Source organism: Rousettus aegyptiacus, unplaced genomic scaffold (genome assembly GCF_014176215.1).
Source record: "Rousettus aegyptiacus isolate mRouAeg1 unplaced genomic scaffold, mRouAeg1.p scaffold_m13_p_6, whole genome shotgun sequence".
Classification (NCBI taxonomy): domain Eukaryota; kingdom Metazoa; phylum Chordata; class Mammalia; order Chiroptera; family Pteropodidae; genus Rousettus; species Rousettus aegyptiacus.
The window spans coordinates 17,195,461-17,208,362 of record NW_023416309.1 but is presented as its reverse complement, the minus strand read 5'-3'; the positions used below and the strand labels follow the sequence as shown (position 1 = coordinate 17,208,362).

At 36.4% G+C, this 12,902-nt stretch overlaps 1 protein-coding gene and 1 pseudogene across 4 annotated transcripts in view; both read left to right on the top strand.

The window, feature by feature from the left end:
- The window catches only part of STOX1 (storkhead box 1), a 40,202-nt gene extending 30,486 nt beyond the window's left edge, over positions 1 to 9,716 (top strand). For 2 of the 4 annotated variants that reach the window (XM_016127339.2, XM_016127340.2), the window contains exons 2-4: positions 903 to 1,055; positions 2,224 to 4,564; positions 7,319 to 9,716. In XM_016127339.2, coding sequence (XP_015982825.2) covers positions 903 to 1,055; positions 2,224 to 4,564; positions 7,319 to 7,466 — 2,642 coding nt within the window. In that variant the 3' untranslated portion in view covers positions 7,467 to 9,716. The remainder of the gene's footprint in view (positions 1 to 902; positions 1,056 to 2,223; positions 4,565 to 7,318) is intronic. The other 2 variants (XM_016127341.2, XM_016127342.2) reach the window with 2 other exon arrangements.
- Positions 5,028 to 5,146, top strand: LOC118604573 (annotated as a pseudogene).
- Positions 9,717 to 12,902: the final 3,186 nt, after the last annotated feature.

Here is a 12,902-nt window from a genome sequence, read left to right as displayed (position 1 = left end):
TGGCTCTTCTTTACTCTCATGTTAAATAATTGATTACAGTCTTTGGCTTCAAATCTTATCTCTATTAGTTGATTCCTAAATCTTTTTTCTGAGTCCCAGTCTTCTATTTCCAATTAATTGAGGGGCTCCCTTGGATGTCAAGCAGAATCTGAAACTCAGCCTGAGCAATGGCAGGTTAAGAAGAACATTCATAAGTTGGCAAAGAGGAAAGACCATATGGTTTAACTTATATTTCCAGCCTTATCTTCCACTTTGTTCTGAAATACTCCTTAAACTCTCTCTACCCAGGATAACTCTATCCATTATCTTACATACCTTGTGCTTTCCTCCTTCCTTCGTTTGGCTCCATGTCTTCCTTCTAATTGGAAAACACTTCTGCCCTTTTCTCTGCCCTTTTCTTTTTCAAATCTTACTAATTCCAATCAGGATAGTGTGGAATGGTGAAAATATTGGAATAGGTGTCAGAAGGCCTATTTCTGTTACTTTACTTGCTTTTAGACCTTGGGACAATTACTTGAGCTTTCTATGGCTATATTTAAATAGAGAAATAATAATCTCATTCATGCCTGTCTCAGATAGCTGATATGAAAAAAATGCTTTGAAATATGTTAATTATCATTGAACTCCGATAGCAGTTTGTGCCTTTTGTATGGAAATTTTTTCTTGTAGTGACTACAGGCTTCTTAGAAGTAGGGACTATAATGTAAACCCTTTTCTTCTACAGCTTCTATTATTGTGTTTGTCATGTTAAAAGAGTCTGAGTAAAGACTGACGAAAAAATAGCAGTTCCACCTGCTATTCAGTCTTTATAACTGTTCTTGATTTTCTAATTCCAAGTATTTTACACTATATCAAATCGATCACCTTTCCTTTTTTTTTTTTTTTTTAAATTTCCAATTTAGGTGATGTCTTTCCATTGCAAATGAATCCAATAGCCCAAGCTCAGTTTATACCTTTGGCTGAAGTTCTTTGCTGTGCTATATCTGATATGAATGCTGCTCAGCTTGTAGTAACACAAGAATCGCTATTGGAGCATTTGATGAAACATTACCCAGGTAGAGTAACAAGTTTTTCTCTGTTAGTTCATTGCATGTGTTTGGTTTCTATTTATAAATCATCTTAAACACAGATAAACTGGGCGATATCCAATTTTTTTATATTATAGAACCTTACATTAGAGCCCTGCCAAGAAAAGGCCTTCATTAATAAATTTGATAAGGTATTTTTTTACTTTCCAATTAACTTTTTCAAAAATAACACTCATGGCAATAAATAAATCATACTCTATAGAAAGGAGTACAAAGCAAAAAAGGAAAGGTTTATCTTCTCCCCTCACCTCTTTGTATTGTTTATAATAGTTTCTTATGTATACATTCATAAATTGTGCTTGAATATATGTATCCTTTTTAGTAACAAATTGGATCATTCTATAATTCCCTTTTTTTAACTTAAAAACATTTCATAGATGTTTCTGTATCAGCATATATTGATCTATCTCATTTTTTGCATAGCTGCATGATATTTCAATGCGTGAATGTAGGAGAGTATTTTTAATTTTTCTCATTATAAAGTGAATATGCTTATTATAGAAAAATCCAGAAAAATTAGAAAAATAACCACTTACAGTATTACCACTCAAGGGAAATAAAATGTCAACATATTGATGTATTTTCTTTCAGTGCTATACAAACATTTCAAACATTGTTTTCATGATATAATTTTGAACCCTGTTATTTGGAAAAGGGAATTTCTTTTAAAGTTGTTACTTTCCCAGTTTGGAAAACTACCATAATCCAGATGTTAGGTTGTTTGCCCTCACCCAAGCACACACTGGTTTTCATTTTCTCTATAGATTCTTATTGAGATTTAAGCTATGAAATTTTCAAAATCTCCCATATTTGCTCTCAAAAATGCTTTCCTTAGGCAAAATTTAAATTTATAATGGAGTTGTGTAACTTAATGTTTATATTTGAATGAACTCAGATTATTTCTTTCTACTGAAGTATTAGCCTACCTATACGTCTTTGTGTGGACAAAATTATATTCCTGTTATTCAGTTAAATTATGATCATCGTTAATGCTCTGTCATTTTAATGACATATATTGTATTATAATTAACTCTGGGTTGATCAAGCAAATGTGTGGTCATTTCTAAGTTACTGATTTCACTCATTAAAATGTATCTTATTCAAAATACCACTATAATATGCTTGTTTGTTTTAGGCATTGCAATTCCACCTCAAGATATTCTCTATACCACTTTGGGAACTCTGATTAAAGAAAGAAAGATTTATCACACTGGAGAAGGATACTTCATAGTTACTCCTCAGACTTACTTCATCACAAACACAACCCCCCAAGGCAGTAAGAGAGTCCAAGCAGATGAAAGTTGTGCAGTGCCAACGTGCATCACGTATCTGGTGAGCATGGAGAGCTGTGCAGAATTAGCCAAAGAAAATGCTGCCCCTGTTTCCCATTGTCAGTCTTGCCAGTGTTTCCCTGTTGTGTGCACTCAGGATCTACAGGAGCCACCAGCTGCTGCAGAAGTGACTAGAAAAGGCCAAAAAAGTGTTGGGGAATCTAAATTTTTGGTACAGAATCGAGCAGTTTCAGTGTCTGAGGAGAATCACATCTTGGAGAGCACCAAACCTTCACCATACACAAAAGACAGAGACAAAGGCAGGAAATTTGGCTTTAGCCTGTTCTGGCGCAGTATATCCAGAAAGGAGAAGACCAGAACAGAGCACAGCAGTTTCTCTGCCCAGTTCCCACCAGAAGAATGGCCTGTCCGAGATGAAGATAACTTGGACAATATCCCTCGAGATGTTGAACATGAGATAATCAAACGAATTAATCCCATTCTGACTGTTGACAACTTAATCAAGCATACCATCTTAATGCAAAAATATGAAGAAAAAAAAAATTATAATAGCCAGGGCACTTCCACTGATATGCTGACAGTCAGGCATAAATATCCTTTAAAAAAGGGACTTAAGAAAAGGCATGGCCGTTCTGCAAAGCCTCGAAGGCGGGGACATTCTCATAGGGATAGACACAAAGCCAGGAGTCAGGAAAGTGAGCCTCAGCCAGGAAGCATTGTTCTGGAGAAACACCCCAAGCTCACTGCTACACAGCCCATCCCCAGAATTAAAAATCCAAATAAAGCAGTGGTTCAGAAACTACATGATGAGAACCCATTGGAGCTAGGTTTGATTTACAAAAAGCGAATCAGTAATCCTTTCCAGGGTTTGTCTCCCCGTGGGAACCCAATAACCAAAGGACATAATACCCAGAAGACCATTGCTCTGAAACCTAGTCAGCTTGGACCAAAGGGAAAGCCTTTCCAAAGGTCAAGGTCTTTGGATTCCTCACAAATCTTTGAGAGGGAAGATGAACAGCCATTTGCTGGACAATGTAATGATAAACTGAGGGCAGAATCCATTTATATAGCTAACTCTACTGTCAAGCCTATCAGTGATGACGTTAGAGATCACCTCTTAAATTACTCTCAATATAGTGTTTTGCAAAACGATAGTAAATGCTGTTCCTTTAGAGAAAGCATGTTGACATATGACGTGTATGGTGGAGAAAACGAGGTAATCCCTGAAGTGTTGAGGAAAAGTTTTTCTCACTTGGACACATTAGGGGAGGCAAAAGAAATACAGCATGTCCTGCCATCGCTGGGTTCCTCCTCTGTAGACCAAGCATCCTCTGCTTATAAATTAGTTGACAAAACAATACACCAGTTTCAAAATCTTAGTCTTTTGGATTATCCAGTTGGTGCAAACCTTTTGAGACAAGACAGAGACTCAGAGGAAACACTGATGAGAAAGGCTTTTGTCCAGGAAGCGGAGACTTTGAGTATAGAAAATCAAGTGCTTTCTGATGATGGCCAAGCCTTGTATCAGCATAAAATGGAAAATGATGATGGTGCCTGCAGTTCATTATATCTAGATGAGGATGACTTTTCTGAGAATGATGATTTATGTCAGATGCTGTCTAGCCACATTCAGTGTTCCTTTATAGGGGGAAGTGAGTGGAATCATTTAGGAAAACAAAAGGTAACTGAAAGATCTCTGACTGAGTATAACAGCAAAGTTCATAGATTTGAGACTCAGGTGCTCAAAGGAAATGAATGTTACAAACCCTCTGGGTTCCTCACTAACTTAGGTGAAAGCCAGAAACCTAATCTCTCTGCTGAAAGCTGTGGCCCCAATTCGGGAACCCGGTCTGGTATGAACTATGAAGAGGAACCCAGTGTCACTAAATGTCTGCAGTCCTCAGCATCTGTAGATGGAAGCATATTTGATTACTACAGCACAAGGAAAACCAATTCTGAGGCTGAAACCCCACAAGGCTCTGTTGGTGACGCAGGAAAGAAACCAGCCAGCTGGAGTCAGAGTGCTCAGAATCAGGAAATGAGAAAACAGTTTACACAAAAGTTAGAACTTTTCAGCTCTTCACATATGCCAGTGGTGGCTCAGGATATCCAACATGAACACAGTCACTTGGAAGGAACAGAAAATCATAGCATGGCAGGAGATAGTGGAATAGATTCTCCACGGTAAGTGCACATAAAAGCATTTGATTAGCCTCTATCACATGGGAATTATTAAAATTAAGAGCATATTGAGTTACTTAGTGGGAGACTCCTGAATAAACTTCTTTTAATGATAAAATTCTGCCGCCCTGTACTGAATAAATTGTATAAAGTTACAATGAAATCTCTTGCATAATAGGATAGAGTTCATTTTTAATGTGAGCCAAATTTGACTGTTCTACTACCCCTATTTCTAAAAATAGGAACTGCTAAAAAACCAAGGATTTCCTGAACTTAGGGTTGGAAGTTTTCACTTATATTTCTGGTTCTACATAGGTTGAGAAAGAGATGCTGCTACATTCCACTAGTGTTTTCCAGGCTAATTTGTTTAAATATCATTGTTCAGATTATAAAAATAATATGGCCATAGTAGAACATTTGAGAAGTACTGAAACTGAAAAGTATTTCTAAAAAATATAACCACACAGTCTACGGCCATGTCATCCTGAACAAGTTCAATCTCATCTGATCTCGGAAGCTAAGCAGGGTCGGGCCTGGTTAGTACTTGGATGGGAGACCACCTAGGAAGACCAGGTGCTGTAGAAGTAAAAACTAAAAAATAAGGGGTTGTAAGTTGACAAGGTCCTTGCAACCTGTGAGGTCAGCCAAGGGTTGCCTTGCCTAAAACAAAATAATAATTATATACATATGTGTGTGTGTGTGTGTGTGTGTGTGTATTAGTCGCCCTATCTAGATATTTTTAAAAATCCTTTTGTATTTGGTATATTTATAATACTTCAGTCTCAACATACCGATCTATATATTTTATCTATTGAACTCATATTGTAGTTGCTATTTTGCATGTTACTTTTTTCAGTCATAAAATTTAGCATATATGTTTATTAGATTTTTTTTATTATATAAAATTGTGTACCTCTTTTTGAAAAGTAATAAAGGAATGTAAAAAGTAAAATGAAGTTTCCATTCTCCAGCCTTTCCCACTCCCATTCCATAGGGGTGATCTAGACATTGTGAACAATTTGGTATATAGTCTTTCAGACTTTTTTTTGTGCATTTATAAATATATTTTGACAACAAGTCATATAGAGCTGTGGCTTTTTTCACCTATCCGTATCATAGATATCCTGTAATCAATACATACAGACCCAACTCATTCTTTTAAATGGTTGTTTAGTATTTCATTATGTGGACCCTATTATTTAACCATTATTTTCCTTCCTTTATCATTTAGATTATTCCCATTTTTGTCTATAGTAAATATTCAGTGAATGTTCTTATGTATAAATATTTGCAGACATTTCTGATAATTTATAATTTAGGCTAACTACCCAGAAGTCTGTTTTTAGAATATCTTTCTTTTTTAAGGAACAGATATTCTCTGCTTGAAACAATAGTTTGATTCATATTAAGTCTTTAAAGTATCGAAACACGTTGTCTCCAAAATAAACAATAGTAGTGTAAATCAATAAGCTGGGGGTTGCCTTTCTCTCTCTCTGGAAAAAGCAAAACAAAAACAAACCCAAAACAGTTAAGGGAAATTATTTCTTGACATGCAATTGAGAATTTAAATGAGCAAAATCTTGAGAAATTTAATTTCTTAAAAACCGCTTATGATTTCTTGACTTATAACTAATATCATTAATTCCAGTTTAGGAAAAAAAAAAAAAAGTGCAGCTTGCTGCCAGCGTTCATTTGGCATCACATGTAGAAATGCTACGTTTTATAGGATTTGACATTTTTAGAAATCAAACTATTAAAAACAGAATGCTATAAATAGAATGATGTCATTTGTTTCAAAGACTATCAATATATACCAGAGTGATGCAAAAATAATAAAAGGAAGATATGACAAACTTTGGGGATAAGGGTAGGACTGTAATCTGCGAGTTATCTTGGGGTAAATGCTGCAAGTGCCACCAGCAAGTATTCTTGGGGCAGATGGGAAAAGGATTAAAGACTTGTAGAGGAAGGGGGAGGGAAGATAGCATTTGAACATCAACTCTGTGCCATATTGTTATATAAAGATTAAGGGGCTAGAGATGAACAAAATGTTGCTACTTGTAGAAAGCTTGCAATTTAGTTGAGGAGACCAACAGACAAATTGAACTCAAGAACAAAGCATAAACTCTTTATAACTGCCAAAAGATGTGGAGTTAAGAGTGCTAGCTGGGCTGTGTTGTGTAGGGAAGACTTATTGGAGGACACATTTATGAGGCATATCCTAATGTAATGGATATGTGATGGAGAAGAGGCAATGTGGAAAAGGGGGAACATCAAAAGTAAAATGCCCAAACAGTAATGTGATTTGGCTGAAGCAAGGCAGATGTATTCGATAAGGGACTAACATAGCTTACAGCTCTTAGGAAAGGAACATTGTCAATATGAAAAATATTATAGTTGGTTTTTCCCTTCTGTATGACTTCTCGAAAAAGAAATAAATTACACAAGAAGATATTGGTCACTTCAGTTGTATGGAAGAGTTTTACAGTGATTTTTTTTTTTTTCTGACTAGAAAATATTTGATATTGGATCTGAGAACAGATGTTCAGAAAATGTGAACTTTATATTGGGCTATTGTGAAGCATTTAAAATGTAAAGAACACTTTAGATTTTTAAAGGTTGACGTTATTTGATAAATGCATCTTAGTGTTAGTAAATGTTATATTGCTTCAAAGAAATGAAAGGTGATATGATGCTTTGATTAGAAATCCAGGCCCCTTTTGAAGATAATAATTCTGTTATTTTTAATATCTTTAGGACACAGAGTCTTGCATCCAATAATTCAGTCATTCTGGATGAACGAAAAAGAAGACAGAATTTTCTGCAGAATTTTGAAGACACAAAGAGCAGTCAAACACTCACATCCAATTCCTTACTACAGCTAACTCCAGTCATAAATGTTTAATTCTTAGATTTCTTTTGGGAACTTTTGGTAAAAATGTACAGTATCATATAGGATGTTTTAATCAACTGAGTATATAAGAATTCTCTAAAGCTATTAATCTCATTACATATTTTCTAGTTACTGGCTTTTTTCCTTTTTTGACATTTTAAAGCTTTTTTAAAGCTTATTTTACTACGAATTTATTGAGACTATATAGATTGTTTGCAGTAAAAAAAAAAAAACACATGGAAATCATGGTCCTCTTCCAATTGGATATAATTAACTTGCATTTTCAGACATTACCTTCTCAAATATGTAGGATGTTAATTTACTACCCAGCAGTGAATTTCTCTGCTTGCACTAATACTGAGTTATTTATTATAAGTGGGTCTCACTAGATTTCAACACAAAAATTCAGGGTTACATGGATAATTTGTTTATAACTGAATTCTTTTACCATTATCAGAAAAAAATATATGTTGATGTGTTGGGTACTTTGCAACAAGAATTCCTTCCATCCCGTCATTGATGTCAAGGATCTTCTCTGCAACCAGCTTGAACATGAACTAATGGCTCTACATTGTCACTGACGGGCAATGTCTAAAATACCTGTGACAGTAGGCTCTGGCTTAACTGTTTCTCTGGTGCCTCCCCACATTTGAGGCTCTCTCTGTAGCATGGCTGTGAGAAGTCAGGATGTTTTCAGATGGCACAGAGATAAAAGAGAAAAATGGCTGGAAATGGCTTATCAGTGAAGTAAAAGGGAGGTTCTGAATTAGAGATCGAGAGAAAAGAAACCATTTGATCCATTTCCATTCATGATAAGACCCTACATGGCTTTGCCAGAATTTTTATGGTAGGCCTTTTCAAACCAAGCAGTGGAATAGTCAAGACAGGTTTCAGGTAGATGCTAATGCTGACTTATGGTTGAAGGGATGTTTCTTCTAATAGGTTTCTAAGGATTGTCAAGGCCTTAGATCTCAATGATGATTGAATCACCTGAGAGTGCCTCTTTCCAACTCTCACTGTCCTGCTAACAGTGACAGCCAGATGAAGCTCAGCACAGTGGAGAGCTTGCCTCCAAGGCCCTGTGGGAGTCCAGAGGAGGGGAGATCAGATAAGATCAGTTCTGACTAATGGTTTTCAGTGGCCTTGACCAAACTATCATGGCATTCCAAAACGATTAGCTCTGTTCATGAGGTAATTCAAAACCAGACAAAGTACCAAAGGGGGTAATCTGGTGAGAAACACCTGTTGGGGGGATGCATTGCTTTAGGTGGTCTTATAGCTTCGAATTAGCATCAGTGATTTGAAGTTACATGAAAGATTTCAGTATGAAGAATGTTGCATTAGTCAAACCTATCTGTAGATCAAATAGCTTTGTAAACAAATGAATTTCCCATTATTTAGGGCATTCAAGCAGAGGCTTGGTGATCCCTTGACTACTATGTTGCAGAGGTATTTCCAGTACTTAGTTTTATCAGGATGGCTGAAGTAGAGATGATTTTGAAGATTCCTTCCAATGGTACTGCTTTGTGCTGATAGGATTCAGTGAGGGTTACCTGTCAAATACATCTCAATTAAAAAAAAAAATTCAGTGAGGATCTTGCAAAATACTGGATTGACATAAGATTCCTGAGCATTACGTCTAGTTCTCCATTTCTGCACCTATCCCTGCCAATCCTTGGAAAAAGGAACTCTAGCAACTCTGTTCTATCTTCGAATTTGGACCTGGACAGGTTTCTTAGCAGAAAGGAATCCAAAAAGTCTTGTGGCCTTAGCCACATCTAGGGACCAATGAAAGCCATCTAATTTTGCTCCTGGATGCATTATGACATTCTCTAAATGTATTAAGGTGGAGCCTATTATGAAACCAATAAACTTCCCTTCTACTAAATAAAACATATAACTACAGAAATTAAAGATGGGTATATGTATTATTAAATTATTCTTTGGGAGGTTATTCTCTAAAATAGGTGACTTGCATTTTCCCCCAGTATTGTTTTTTGTGTGTGGAAATTTTAGTTCTTCATTTTTCTTCCCTATGGTAGTCTGTTCTGTAATGAGAAAACTCGTAAGCATGATAATCAGAGCTTAGGAGAAAAACAAGTTTGAATCCCAGTTCAAATCCTTAGTAGCTGTGTAATGGAGAAAGTTATCAAACTTCTCTGATTCAGTTTTCTCATCTGTAAAAGGAAGATAGTAATGATACCTTACATATTGTTACAAGATTTGAGGATAACCTATCGAAATGCCCAATGCAGCAGGCCCCTAATATTAATTATGTTTTTATATATTCACAAACTTGTCTGATAGGTAAATACATGGCTTACTATACAGGTCCCCTGTTTTTTGCCAGGTTTTCTGGAGTTCTTCCATTTAGAGATTCAATCCTTTGAGTAAAGATTAGAGAAAGTATCATCAAAATCTAGATATGCCTGGGGAAGGTATTATTCCTTTGGCTAACAAGTTTCAGTTAATATTGTATGCTATCAATAGGAATAAAATATGCAAAGCATGGGCTTATTGTAGACATTTCTACTGTGAGATCCTGATCACCCTTTCATCTGACATCTCAAACTCCTAGGAATCCTCAGAGAGTAGCTGGCTTCTGCAAGCTAGTTTCAATACATTGAAAATCCTAATAGAAATTCCTCTGCTTTGCTCCTTGTTAACTAAAACGTTTCTTTGCCAAAATTACACCACCTCAGTAATGCAAAACTATCACATGCCGGTGTGACACTAAAACTGTATTCGTATCTTATTTATAGATTAGACAAATGATTTCGAATCAATTAGTAATAAATGAATTTAGCAGACAAAATGTTTCAAATGTCAGACCCATGACATGAAAACAATGGAAAGAGCTGTAGTAGTGAAAAGCTTGGGAACCACTACTTTTTGAGAACCCATCCTATACCTAACCTGAGAAGGCTTTTGGGGAATGGGGAAGGCAGACCAGTGCCTAGAGGAGTGGGAAAGAGAGACATGAAAGTCATGAAATAAGAATGGGGGAATCATAAACTACTTTGCTGGCCTCTAACAAATCCCATTTAAAACCTTAGAAACATTCCTTATAGCAGTAACAACTTCTATCTTCTATTTCTTGGGTAATGGTGCCCTCTTCTGGGGTAACATGTGACTATACCCTTCCACTACTTGATTCAAAAGGTCTGTAAAGTAATTGACTAAAGAAACACCTCTCCAAAGAGTAAACAAATTTAAAAAGCTTTTCAACTTGTTTCAATTAGGAACTAGATACATAGGTATACATGTGCTAAGTATGTTCAAAGTGTTTTCAAAACTTGTCAAATACCTCAAGCTAAACTTAGAAATGCGTCATTTCTGTAGTACTGATGTACTATCCGATCCTTCCAAATTCTCTGCACTTTCAATGCATTTTTGTCCCCACATTACTAACGAAGAACAGCTTTTAAGTTGGGTTGGCCATGGTCATGTGGCTAACTATGGGGAAATGTTCCTCCTGTTCTCTCTTTCATTTTTTCCTTCTACCCTGAACACTCATTCTCTGACTCCAATGTCTCTTGATCAATTTAGAACCGCCCCTTAAACTATTTCAATGTTACAACATTTTAAAACAGCTGTCCCCCAACTTGGTACCAAGGACCAGTGTTCCTATGAGAATCTAATGCCTGATGACCTGAGGTGGAGCTGAAGCGGTGAAGCTAGCACTGGAAGCAACTGCAAATACAGATGAAGCTCCGGTAGCTCACCTGCTGCTCACTTCCCACTGTGTGGCCCAGTTCCTAACAGGCCATGAATGGTACCCATCCGTGGCCCTGGGGGTTGAGGACCCATTTTAAAATGATGGTTCAATTCCTCTTGCCACATACAATTGACGTGCAGATGCAAAATGATGGCTCTTTTTACCTTCTACTTTTGAACTGTAAATATTAACATTTAGCCCCCTAGGTTTGAGAATCATTAGAGAGAGGCAGATTTTTATATTTTAAGGTCATCAAGTTTAATGAGTGTAAGCCAAAAGCAAGGGAAATCTGTATAGAACCTTAGAACAGCAACAGCCCTTAAATTTTAAGAAATTATATCAGTGATTGGTAAGATATTTTGAAAATAATGATGTAAATAATATAATATTTTGAATTGTACATTTTTATTATGCTACCCTTTAATGCCTCCTCTCCAATTTTCACCATTAGATACAAATCTGAGATTTATAGAGGGAACAAATATGGGGAAAAAAGACTTCTCCATTCCCTCATTCCCATTCCCAAATTTTCTAGTTAATATCCACAGCTTGGTCAGTTATTTATTTCTCAGCGTAATTTTAAAGGCAGGGCTTGTAGTGTGTCCTAAATCACAAAGGTCATTTTGGAAAATGCCAATATAAATTAATCTCGTGCATAGGGAGAATTTTATAGATCTGCTGAATGACCTCTAGCATAAAAATGAATGCCAGAAATAGTCTAGAGGAGCTAAAAAGTTTGCTTCATCTGTTTGCTCTTCACAACATATTAACATCTGTTCCTGTTGTCCCAGTTTTATACATGTGACATACTTAACCACATCCACTCTGTGTTCCTATACACATTATGCCCTGTTGTAGGGCTATGAACTTTTAAGTTGGTAGAATTGGGGATGGGTGTGAGGGAGTAGCACAAAATGATTTAGAAAAAAAGCACAGATCCAGAGATGCATTTTCCCACAATCATTAGTTGAACATTCCTTTTGTTTGCTGTATTGAATCCATAAGGTAACATTTACAGAAACATAGCCTTTGACTTTAGGCCAATCCATAATTATCCAGAAGGCCTATGGCAAGATTTAACATTTGTGGTTTCAGCTATTCAGGCCCAATCCCCAAACTCCATGACATGTAGCAATCTGTAATTTTGCCAAGAAACAAGTTTGATGCTCAGGTTACAAGGCTGGTGTGTGAGACTTCAAATGGTTTGCGAAGTGCTCCCGCATCTACAACTCAACTTGGTTCTTATTCCCGAGTTAAGGGTAGCTGGATTGAAGAGAGATGGAGATAAAGAAATGACTCTGTAAAGAAAGCCAACTAGCTAACACAGGTGAAATTAGAAAAGGTATATGCTAGGAATTATCGCTTAGTATTGTCAAAAGGTTTTCAGTTTTGTATAAAGTTAATTCGGAGGCAGTTAATCCCCATCAGTAAAATAAAATCCAATTGTTCACTGCAAATACGTGTGTTAAAGATATCAAGGCCTGTTTTCTCTCTAGGTTTCTCCAGGTTTTTCCTACTGGTGTCAAGGTTTTTCAGACTGCTGTCGCAGAGAAGGCACTAATCTCGGATTTAGATTAGTTCCCTAGTCCCGACTGTGTCACTGTGTGACTTGAGATCAGTAAATCCCTCCTAGGGGTTTAGTTTCCTCTATGTCAAATAGGGAGCGTAGGAAGGACCTAAAATGAAGCCAGAACCAACCTCATGACTAAAACCTAAGACTTGAGGGATGA